The 12,695-nt window shown below is 43.9% G+C and overlaps 1 protein-coding gene across 1 annotated transcript in view; it reads left to right on the forward strand.

Annotated features, from left to right (window-relative positions):
* Positions 1-12,695, forward strand: part of LOC120057078 (UV radiation resistance-associated gene protein-like) — a 148,305-nt gene that overhangs the window by 18,021 nt on the left and 117,589 nt on the right. The window contains exon 7 of the mRNA XM_039005474.1: positions 8,945-9,050. Within this exon, the coding sequence (XP_038861402.1) occupies positions 8,945-9,050 (106 nt within the window). The remainder of the gene's footprint in view (positions 1-8,944; positions 9,051-12,695) is intronic.

Here is a 12,695-nt window from a genome sequence, read left to right on the forward strand (position 1 = left end):
AATGGTGACTTTAAAACAGTTTAATGGCTGTGATAGGAGAAAACAGAGGATGAATCACCGTTTTAGTTACAGTACTCCATAATACTAACCTAATTGAGTGAAAAGAAGGAAGCCTGAACAGAATACAAATATTCCAAAACATGCATCTTGTTGCAACAAGGCACTAAAGTAATACTGCAAAGAAATTCACTTTTTGTCCTGAATCCAAAGTGTTATGTTTGGGGTAAATTTATTACGACACATTGCTGAATAACACTCTCCATATTTTCAATCATAGTGGTGGCTGCATCATGTTATGGGTATGCTTGTAATCGTTAAGGACTGGGAAGTTTTTCCCAGGATACATTTTTTTTATGGAATGGAGCTAAGCACAGGCAAAATTATAGAGGAAAACTTGGTTCAGTCTGCTTTCCACCAGACACTGGGAGATGAATTCACCTTTCAGCAGGACAATAACACAAGGCCAAATCTACACTGGAGTTGTTTACCAAGAAGGCAGTGAATGTTCCTTAGTGGCTGAGTTTTAGTTTTGACTTAAATCTACTTGAAAATCTATGGCATGACTGAACATAGTTGTCTAGCAATGATCAACAACCAATCTGACAGCTTGAATAATTTTTTTAATGGACAAATGTTGCACAATCCAAGGTGCGGAGACTTACCCAGAAAGACACCTTTGTAATCACTTCCACCAAAGGTGATTCTACAAAGTATTGACTTCGGGGTGTGAATACTTACGTAAATGAGAGATTTCATTTTCAATAAATTTGCAAAACAATTCTCCGAACATGTTTTCACTTTGTCATTATGGGGTGTTGATAGGTGAGAGGGGAAAAATAATTTAATCCATTTTGAATTCATGCTTTAAGTCAAGGGGAATGAATATTATCTGAAGGGGAACTGTATGTGTGTTTTCAGTGTGTGAAAACAGAGGCAGTGTTCTATTGTGAAGTCTAAAGGGCGTCTGCCCTGACGCAGTGTCTAGCGGAGGTGATAAGCCTTTCCTCTAGTTAACGTCTGGCCTTAGAGCAGTCCTGTGGGTCGCCTGCCGGTGGGGTGCCCCTCTCCAACCTTCAGCTCTCAGCCTCAGGATATTGTTCTGGGCCGGATTAAAGGGACCCGTTTAAACAGATGGCCCGCTCCGTCTCCAAGCCCAGAGAGCTGACCCCCAGGGTCCCAACACCATCAGTCAGACCACAGAAAACAAACTGGCTACTAAGCCCCAAATCTCTTTGCAGAATATGGACGTGGCTATGCTTTTTTTCTTTCACACCTCAGGAGTATACTTAAAGGGATATTTTGGCAACGAGACCCTTTATCTACTTCCCCAGAGTCAGATGAACTTGTGGATACCATTTTTATGTCTGCGTGCAGTTTTAAGGAAGTTGCTAACTAGCTCCAATTGCTAACTAGTGTTAGCGCAATGACTGGAAGTCTATGGGTATCTGCTAGCATGTCGTTGCGCTAATGCTAGTTAGCCTTGGCTCGCAAAACTACTTTTAACTTCCTTCGTATTGGACACAGAAACATACCAATGTTATCTACCAGTTCATCTGACTGATAAAGGGCCTCATTTCCAAAATCCCGAAATATATCTTCTGGAACAAAGAGATATTCCAGAAGATAGAAAAATACTTCTTTTTTTTTTTACCTACTGTTTTGGGCTCAATATGCCATTTGTGTGGCTCATACATGGATAATAAACAATCTACAGTCCTCTCTCAGTGGAAAAAGCCACAGAATCCTTACATTCTAACCTGCCATCATTTAGTTCATGCAATCTACGCGCTCATTCCTGTCATGTAGTGAACGTGCGCTCTGAATCAATGTTTCAAGTGACTGCATGGCTAACCATTAGATATTATTTTCATGATAACAGTGAAAATACATAGAATACATCGATCAAATCCATGCATCAGAAGTTAGAAAACGTTAGATCTGTTAGACCTCTGTAGTAGTTTCTTTTCATTAATGCGTTTCTCTGCAAACCACAAAATGTTGTGCTCAAAAGATGGCATTGTACCCACACAAATATATTAGAAGATCATTGTCAACCTGATCAGAAACACTATGGTCACAACCTGTATCTCCTAAATGGTACCACTGGTGTATTTTGTTTGAGTTTTGGAATATATTGTGCAATAGGCTTTAAGGTTTTTCACAAGGCACGCGTCCATCTATCCCATTTGCAAATCGTGAAACGACAACTTTGATGTGCTTGAGAAATGTATACTGCAAACTTTCATCCACTTTTTATAGAGGAAAATATAGGCCTACCTTTGTATCAACCATCCATCCAAATCAAATAATTCCATGCATCCACTTTTTGTCTTTATTGACTTTGACACGTATTCCATGAAATTAGGTAATCCAATGCTGGGAACACTGCAGCTGTTGATTGCCAGCGATCATCATTTATCACGTTGGCATATGATATAATCAACACACTTTCAAGGAGTAGGACATTTGATGGAAACATAAGTATACATTTTCCGTTGTATAAAATTACGTTATCACATTTGCTTGCTCATTTGAAATACTATTCTGATGAGACCACGCGCTATGGAATGATGTTTAATGAGGTTGCAAGGTTGAGGGATCAGGTCAGCACAGTATTGCTGGGTGAGTCCAACATGCACACCACATGAATGCCCCCAAAGTTTGTTTAATTAAAAAAAAAACATTATACGTTAAAATAAATTCACTCTTTGGGCATTCGCTCCGGAGCTCGAGAACAATTGAGCACAATTTTCGGGGACCCGTTTTGTCTCGTGAGCTCTACTTTCAAAACTACTGGCTGAAATTTAACAAAACCTTTAACAGATCTTTAAACAAATGTACGTTTCTCACATGCCAAGCCAGTAGCCTGCACTCTGTTTCTTTCTAGCCACTAGGCCCATGGACTCCTGGGTTGTATTCATTTAATGCACACCATAGCAAAACATTTTGCAACAGTAAATGAAAACAAGGGTTTCTTATTTGTCTTTTTCAGGTAAGTCCCTCCCTGGTTCGGCCTGTTTGGTGCCCATGTTGACTCCTGGGTCCTGACACAGAGCCTTTTCCTGCTCCGTCTCTTTCGTTCTGTCCCAACCCAGCAGTTTCCTAACATTGCTCGCTGTCAGCCCTAATCTCAAACCGTTGATCTAGGGCTGCATTCTTCCCTCGATTACTCGTGGCATGTTGTGCATTAGAGTAGCATCGCCAGATTGGCCACTCGTCTTGTGTTTTCCCCATTACGGAGAGAAAGTAGGGCGGTAACTTTAATCGTAACTGATGTAACAGACCGTGGTGGTAAAAGGCGAGTCTTTGTGTGGTTAGGATTTTAGTTGTTCTTTGTTTGGTTCATTACCTCTTGCAGCTTTAGTGACCTAAAGGGACAGTTTGAGGGGAGGAGATGGGAACCTCTCGTCAGTAATCTTCTGCAGAGGGCCTGGCCCCTCTGACCCTAGAAGACTAGAATGTCCTTTCTTATATCCCTTTCATACCAAGACAAAACCCCATGTGCTTTACCATAACGTCTTCTTTATACAGTCTTTTGTTTATATCTGAAGGGTTAGGGGGGGGGGGGTAGAAGATGCGGTACAATAAAACCTGCCTTGAGACCAATGTAGGCCTAAGCATTTTAAAGCACTTCAATTTTGCTGATTTATGAGTATCATCCCATCCAACTAGCATCTGTCAATTACGGATAGGATTACGAATACAAATTTGGCCAGATCAGTGCACTCCCACTCCTCACCGGTGCTGCCTACGTGCTGGGATGTATTTTTTTTATTTTTATTAAAGGGGGTATTCCCGTGGTAAATAAGGGACTGTTTGAAAGCGGGCCATATTTATTACAGGTAACATGTTTTTTTCTGAAATAGGTATTAGGGTGGCTCACAGGGTTTCCCACCATGGCTTTCTCTCTAAAGTTGCCATGTATTGTAAACAAAGATTTTTTTACTTACAGAATACTGGAAGAACCCCTTCTAACCATCCGCAGAGAGAAAATGCACATGAAGGTGCACCAAAATATTTTCTGTCACCCCCCCCCACAATCTTAACTCCTCTATGTACAGAGGTGACAATATTTAAATATGAGTTAGCGACAGGGTAAATATGAGTTAGCGACAGGGTAAATATGAGTTAGCGACAGGGTAAATATGAGTTAGCGACAGGGTAAATATGAATAGCGACGTTGTCCGCCCCGCCGGTGAGGTTCAGGTATGCTGCGAACCGAAGATGTTTATTTGGTTTTCTCACCTTAGCCTCTTTTTCTCTTCCTCTTTGCTGTTGTGTGGTTCTTGTTGTGACATCATTGCGTTATCTGTAAAACATACAATCTATTTATTTTATATATATTTCAAGGGTATAGATTACTCATGGTGTGAATGTATTCTATTGGTTTCATCTGTGACATCAGTCACAATTGAATTGATGATTGATTCGATAAAGTTCAGTAGAGTAGTTTTAAACTGTTACTTAGAACTATCAATTCATTCAGTAAAAATATGTCTGATCAAGTTGTCTCTTTCTGCCAACTGTATGTCCCAGGCCTGGCTGTGAGGTGTTTGTGTCGGTCTGTGTATCTGACCTATACAGTATCTGTAGACAGAGGAAGTAGAAGCGGAGAGGGAGAGGGGCCAAAAACATTAACAAATGCCCCAATCTCTTGTCACCTGATAAGAGCATTTCATAAATGAAACTCATCTTATCACACAGTAAAATAAGTGTTTTGTCAACCTCCTCCCCTACCTCCCTCGTATGTTTTCTTAGATGCCAACTGCACCAGACTGCACCTCACTTACTCGCTTTCTCTCTCCAACACAAAAGATTCACAAAAAATTTCAAGTGGTCTCTCAAAACAAAAAGTACACGGCTGGAACGATATGAGGGGGCGACGAAAAATGCATGCAAACGAACAAAAAACGAAAACCACTGCATACCATTGTGGAAGAATGGAATGGACCCGGGCTTTAAGCTATCTCACCAACCGCTTTGTGAATGAGACAAGCACGCCCAACCGCCAACGCTATATAAGGCAATGAAATGTGTTTTGTTTCGATGTGCCCCTACTCTCCAGGGGGACGGGGATGCTCTCGCTCTCACGCTCGCTCTCTTCCGCTCGCTCTCTCTCTTCCTCGTTCTCTCTTTCTTTCTCTCTTTTTGAAACACCCGTTTTTTCCCCCTCAACTTTTATCTCTGTAAGCCAGATGATACATCTGCCTCTGCTGTTGCTCGGCACTGATTGCGATTGCTGGCCTGTTGCGCTACGTATAAACCATGGTAAATATTTATTTTGAGATCATCAGTTGGGTAAATGAATCCATGAACAGTACGGGCCATCAGAGCCAGTGCTTTGTGGAGGCCGCTCTGGAAGGAGTTACTACATAGTGGATGTGTTTAAGGTCAGAAAGTCAATGCCATTTGTGTTTATTACAATGCTCATTGATTTTGTCTGAAATCCATCAAAGCTTCCTTCTCTCCTCCCTTCATCTGCGAGAGGCAGCATTGCAAACAAGAATTCTCTAAAGATGGCTTCCAAGCAGCTTTCTGTTTAGGGAAAATGTTCCATATGAATGTTCAAGAATAGTCTCATTGGAATCCACATGCTTTTACAGGCATTCATCCACAAACGGATTTAGGGTTTAAGATGTTATTCTTTTCAGATGCCTTTCTATCTTAAATCAAGGACTGAATGTCCTTAAGGATCTAAAGTGTGTACTTATTTGAATCGTAATCCCTAGTTGTCATTTTCACTCGTCGTCCTCATGTTGTAGGAAAGGTAAAGTTGTTATGTTTCAGTGTGCTTTCTGGAGGGGTGGGTGGGTGCCAGCCTGGTGGTTGCACTGCCCCAGTGAGGGCATAGGGGCCTGGGACTGGTCCACCCCCTCACACCTTGTGATCCAGGGGCCCATATAGGGCGTGATGTGATGTGATGTGATGGGCAGGCCCTCCTATCCCCAGACTGGTTGAGCTGATAAGGGTGCAGACATGCGTTAAGGGCTGGGAAGATAACAGCACTCACCTAGGGGAAGTGCCTATATAAGATTCTTCCATCACAATCACCTCAGACCGATAAAGCTGTCAAAACGGCTTTGCCCTGACGTTCCCAAGGACAATCACCAACGGCTATCGCTATCTTCCCAAGCAGGTTGAAATGAAAAAAGACAAAAAAATGAAAGGAAAGTGAATGGTTGTAGTAGAGTTTCCTCCTTTCTTAGTGTGACATCATTAGGAGTTATGTCTGACCCCACTTACTGAAGATACAGGAGTGATGAATGTTGGTCTGGGCTCCATCCTCCTACCACACACAGTAATATCCTGAGGTGTCTGAGGAATAGCGTTTTAATAATAATAAAAAAACATGGAAGTAGCTGGAGGCACCATAGATTTGTGGAAATATCTCTGCGAGCTGGATTAGTTTTAAACTGAGCCTATGGAGGGTCAGGCACTAAACCCACTAAAGGAGGCAGTTCCAGGAAGGCTCTGAGGGACTGCATACCTAAGTATTTTATAGACTGTCCCATAAAGTTACTCAAATCTCCCACTTCCATGACCACAGGCCCCATTCTCACTCTGCAACCATAGCCACTTTCCCCACTGCAACCACTACAAACTCCAACCACAAGGGGTTGTTGCATCATAAGAGGAGAGCCGAATTTGCGTTTTCACTCATCCATATGTAGTCTATAGATTAATACCCAGAGCTGCTGCTCTCACATGGAACACATTCAAGCACAAGCAGTGGGTATGAGCTGCACCTGTGTAACCCCCCTCCACCCCCAAAAGTCCAATGATGTATGTAGCCTAGGTGACTTATTGGCAGACAACTAGCTGCCTTGTTCAGTATGGATGGAGGAATGGAGTTTTTAGCCTCACTGATTTAGCCAATTACCTAATTTGAGAAAATTGACTAAAGAAAGCAACAGATATGGGAAACATGAGTAAAAAGAGGGATGTGTATCTGAAAGGGCTGTAGCTCCACGCCACCCTACTTAATGTAACCTTTACTGAGAGAGAGCCATGTTTGGACCCATGTGGTTACAGTCACGTACTGAAGAAAGAAGTCTGTAGTCACAATTTTGAAATTGTGGTAAACCGGGAAGACAAGGTCTTCTCCTCAGATTCGTGCTCCGAAGTGAGGTGTTAATGAATGAGAGGATGATTGAGGAATTCTAAGAAACATTTTAGACGGAAGATGTGGCTGAATATTCCCATGTAAGTTATACATACTAGAGGAAGGGGATTACCACCAACCCTCAGTTTACCTGTTCCCTAATGACAATTTAAAAGACCCCAGAAGTGGAGTATGAAAGATCACGGAGCATTTTGGCACCACTATGGGATTATTCACAGTCCTGGCCCCTTAAGACTCTTTGTGGCTTCCACCAAGTCCACTGATTCAGCCAAAAGCCAGGAGAACTCTGCAATCTGAGGCTACAAGCTGTGAAAATGCACTGTATGTTTTGGCAGGGGTTTTGGCGCCTTGATTGACAGAAGACTACAAGTAGTGGTTTGGGGCAGGAATCTGCCTTAACATTATCTGGGTAAAGAAGTGCTGCCAGCACAGGCCAGGTCAGGCAGCGTGTACTAAGGTTACTCCTAGGGATAGACTAGCAGAGATTGGGGGGATGGAGATATGAGGAGTATGGAACAGCCCACTCCTGACAGAGGTGGAATGATGTGGCTGGAAAAATGGTGGGTTGGGGCATGGAGGGAATGGGGGCAGGGGGTTGAAGTGGTCCCATTGAGGGAACATGGTGAAGGAGAATTTTACTAACGAGAAATGAAAACCACATCTCCATCAGGAGACCAGACCCCAGACCAGACGGTAGAGCCATTCATACTGTAGATGAGAGGGACTGAATCAGGAACTGCCGGCCACACTGCCACATCTAACACGTATCTCCCATTGAGCGTGTCTGTAAATTAGACAAAACGAGGATGATCTCGAGTCCCTGACAATATTATTGCTAATGGCTGCCTTCCTCGTGTGTGTGTGTGTGAGAAGGACCCTCAGATCTCAGCCTGGTGTGATGGTTGTCTGTTCCTCTTAGACCATGTCGCTGGGGCTGCTGTGTTGTGGGGAGCAGCTTGGTCTCCCTCACTCCCCATGAGGCCTGGAGCTGTTGAAACCATACTTGGAGATTTGATCAAGTCCGTGATTGATAGCTGCAATAAAGTTCTGGCTTGTCTTTTGGTATTGTTGTTATTGTTCCCTCCCTATCTCTCCAGAGAGGACAATGAATGAATGAATGGCATTAGTACCCAAAGGTTTTGGGTTTTGGGAAAGTCTTCCAGTGTCTTTATTAAATGGTCCGCTACGGTTTCTCTCAGTTGTCTGACTTTAATACTTTCAGGTCCATAGGGCAACATTTGATCCTTAAATCGTGGTTAGATATATTACAAAATAATACTGGTGGGTTATTTGTGGTTAATGGCTATTTAAGAACTTGATACGTCCCCCGAGTCAATAGGAATACATCTGAAGAGTCATTTTAATGAACTTTGTTCTTTCAATGTTCTCAATAACCGCTTTGTCCGTTGTTCCTTTGGAACCTTCATTAACTTTGATACATTTGGAGACTACACGGCACAACAATGTAGATTAAACCCCGGTAAATCAGGAAGTGAAACAATGAGGGAAACAAACCGTCGCCACAGAGTAAAGAACCCCATGTGGTCCATCATAACTCATACCTCCTCCCTCTGCCCTCCAAACAAACCTAACTAACATTAACAAATAGCACAGCAAATAAACACGCTAACAAGATGGCTGATATTACACTGTCCGGAGTGTCCGCCCTCTGTTCTTGTGTGTTTATTTATTTAGCCTACTGCAGATATAAATCTGTCAGCATCACATACAAGCATCCTCTATTATACAGTACATGTCTATTGAGTTCCTGAGGTGAAGAGCCTAAGCTCCTATCTTGATGTTCCTCCCTGTACTTTCCAGGCTCCACACGGCCCAGAGAGCCATCAAGCAGACCCAGGTGACCGTGCAGAAGATCGGCAAGGAGATTGAGGAGAAACTGAGGACGACAACAGCCTGCACCAAGCGTGTGAGTCAGCCAGCACAATACAGATCCTCCACTGATCTCTTCTCATCTGCAACTCATTCTCTTGCAAACCCATTATCTATATCGTGCCAGTATCACGTGTTTATGTGCTAACTACAATAGTCAGTTGGTTAGATGAGACTTCTGGCTATGAGAACTGAAATATACTTATTTAAATTGTATTTAAGATAATTGTGATGAGCAGCAGCAGCTACTCCTGTATTCAGCCAAAACGACCACCTGGGAACATCCAGAAATAATAATCTGTTGCAGGGGGGCTTTTTAACAAGACACCCATGATTTGTCTTTATCCTTGAGTCAAATCAAAACTAATAGAAAGAAAGCATATTTAACATTTTTGGAATTTGCAGCCACACTGCTGTGAAAATGGAGCGGTAATCCTAGGTTTTGAATGTTGTGTTTATTGTAAGTGCACACTTCACAAGCTCCTGTTATAAAAGCCCTGGGGCTCTTGACACCTCCATGTTTTGGTGCTCAAGGTATATGCTACACTATTACGTTAAAAGCAGATTTGTGCAGATAGGATTTAACCCCCCTGCCACCCTTCTCCACAGCTTTCTTTTAAAGCAGGGATAGGCAACTTTTGAGTTGGGTGGGGGCCACCAGAAATCTGAACTCTTCGTGGTGGCCGTAGTGGTTCATGTGTCTGCGTACCCACATCCATACCCATACATGCAGTCAACTGATTTTTGCAATCAATCTGTTTGTGCAGTTAAACTACATAACTCTCTTAAGTAAATGCATTCAACCAGTAGCCAGGGTCGGCCCCAGCCTTTTGGGGGCCCTAAAAGAGATTTGGTTATTGGGCCTCCCCTTGCCTGGCTACCCAGACTCCTTGCTACCGCCAAATGTTACGTCACACCCACAGAGGCTAGTTTCCTCTCCACTATGAGTCTGGATCTGAGTACCTCCCCGACCCTTCACCGAATGCGAACACATTCAGGGCCGTCTGATTGTTCCAGAAACCGATGTGTTGGACCAGTCCCAGTACACCCTTGGTTTTGGTTAGAGACAATCCATTCGCTAAAGACTTTGTTTTGTACAACGGCCCTCATGCCCCACAAACGACTTCAATGATGGCAGTCTCAGACTGAAGTATGTTGCGAACGACAGAGCAGCGGAATAATTGTGTGTGAATCGTTAGGCTAGGCCACTTCACGTCTTGGCAATGGAGAGAAAATGTTACATTTGAAAGTACATTTCCTGCAATTTTGCTATTGGGCGACGAGAACATGTAAAATTGCAACAACACTCTTCATGCAATTCTACTCATTTTGCCATGGGCACAGAGAAGAAATGTGCCTTTTTTTTAAGCTTATTTCCTGTAATTTCACATATTTGTCCATGACTTATGCCATGTTAATATGATATCTGAGTGAGAGTGACTAACAAAATCAATGGGGGGGCACCTGGAGGTCAGGGCCCCTGGGCACATGCCCTGCGTGCCCAGTCAGTATTACTTCAAGTAACTGGCTGGACTAACTTACCAATCTAAAAATTCTTATCTGACAGGGCTCATTGAGTGACAGTCAGCGACTGCCAAAACAAGGACACCATATCTGTAGGACATGAGTGTGGCGGCAGTCCGAGGAGACTGCTCCAACAGTCTCTTCTTGTTGTTCACCTCAACACCTCAGACAGCTGTCACCCTCTATCTGTCTCTCAGCCTTTTGATATCGAAATGTTGTGTTCTTTACCGCTGAATTAGTCTAACTACTTACCAGCACCCTCAGGCAGTCAGATGATGAAGGCCCACACACACACAGAGCACAATTCTCCTATTGAAACGGGCTTGTGGCTGATACTTCACCTCAATGAAACATTCCAAGGCTTTTCAGAGTTCACCTCAGCTAATAAATCATGTTATACCTCCTTCAGATCAGCTCAGCCCCCGCTGCTCTCTCTGTGTACTGTAGCTTAGACCGCTCCTTTTAATATCATTTTATTGAGTTAGTGGTTTCAAAAGAGGGGAGCATTGTGTGTGTCTTACTCTGGGTCTCCCTCTCTGTGTGTGAATTCTCTCTGTTAGTATCCCTCTCTCCCTCAGTCTGCCCACGCCACCTCTTGTCTGTGTGAGATCAAAGAGTGCAGAGGTGAGGCCACCACCACGGCCCACCGTGGCCCTTTCACCCTCTCACCCACACTCTGCCATTGATCTCCAGGGTTACGGCCAGGTTATTCCTCTGTCGCTGTTGACTCAGCTGACCAACAGAGTCTTTGATGTCCGGGGGCCCTTCAAACAGGCTGTAGGACATGCATGCACGAATGAAAGCACGCGCACACACACCATGCATGCACACACACAGGTAGGTGCGCATTTGCACACGCAAACACACACACTCACGCAAACACACACGCGCATGCACACACACACACACACACACACACACAGTCACGTATTCGCATGCACACAGACTACATACAACACGCACACATTGGCCACACCCTACCCGTCAACTCTGGACCACAGTAGGGCGGTGGTTCGTGCCAAAGGTGGTGTTGGTTAACACGCGAGCTGCAGCATTCCTGCACTACATATGGGCTGTGACACTCAGGGAGATGGAGGTTTTATCTGGCCTGTCTGAGTGACTGACACCCTCTCTTTTTCTACAAAAGCCTCATAAGACCTCGATAAGAGGCCTATCAGCGTTTACTCTGATCCTGGCTGCGATCGCCATCTCTGTGTGTGTGTTGATACCACATGCTGCTCTAGACAACTGGCAAAATAAAGGCGCTCTCTAAATAAGGTTAAAATTCTTGGTGGGTCGGAGGATGGAGGAATGCAGGACTGATTGGGACCATCATATCAAGCAGCCAGACTGGGAAAGGAGAGAGCTGCTCAGGCAGCTAACTCTCTCTCTGGCCTTCATTAACCTCCTCCTTGGTGGTGGATTATGATACCGATCAGAGGAATTGAATGGGGTTTGAGATGAAGGATGAGCGCTATTCGCTGTATACCCGTCGCAAGACCCACTGCTTGTTGTTTATTTATAAAACCCTGTTAGGCCTCACTCCCCCCTATCTGAGATATCTACTGCAGCCCTCATCCTCCACATACAACACCCGTTCTGCCAGTCACATTCTGTGAAAGGTCCCCAAAGCACACACATCCCTGGGTCTCTTGTCTTTTCAGTTCGCTGCAGCTAGTGTTTGGAACGAGATGCAACAGACACTCCAACTGGACAGTTTTATCTCAATCTCTTCATTCAAAGACTCAATCATGGACACTCTTACTGACAGTTGTGGCTGCTTTGTGTAATGTATTGTTGTCTCTACCTTCTTGCCCTTTGTGCTGTTGTCTGTGCCCAATAATGTTTGTACCATGTTTTGTGTTGCTACCATGTTGCTGCCATGCTATGTGGTTGTGTTCGGTCTCCTTATGTTGTGTTGTCCTTTTTAAATGTATTTTTTATCCCGGCCCCCGTCCCCACAGGAGGACTTTTCGTAAATAAGAATTTGTTTTTAACTGACTTGCCTAGTTAAATAAAGCTATCCATCCATCCCTCTCTCTCTCCTCTTATCTTCCCCACCTATGTGCCCAGTGAAAGAGCAAGCGCTGTTCTTCATTTGGGGTAGTACATCCAGGGCTGGAGGTTTCCTCCCAACATGGTCTTAAATGAACCCCAG

This window comes from Salvelinus namaycush, chromosome 12 (genome assembly GCF_016432855.1).
Source record: "Salvelinus namaycush isolate Seneca chromosome 12, SaNama_1.0, whole genome shotgun sequence".
NCBI classification, from domain to species: domain Eukaryota; kingdom Metazoa; phylum Chordata; class Actinopteri; order Salmoniformes; family Salmonidae; genus Salvelinus; species Salvelinus namaycush.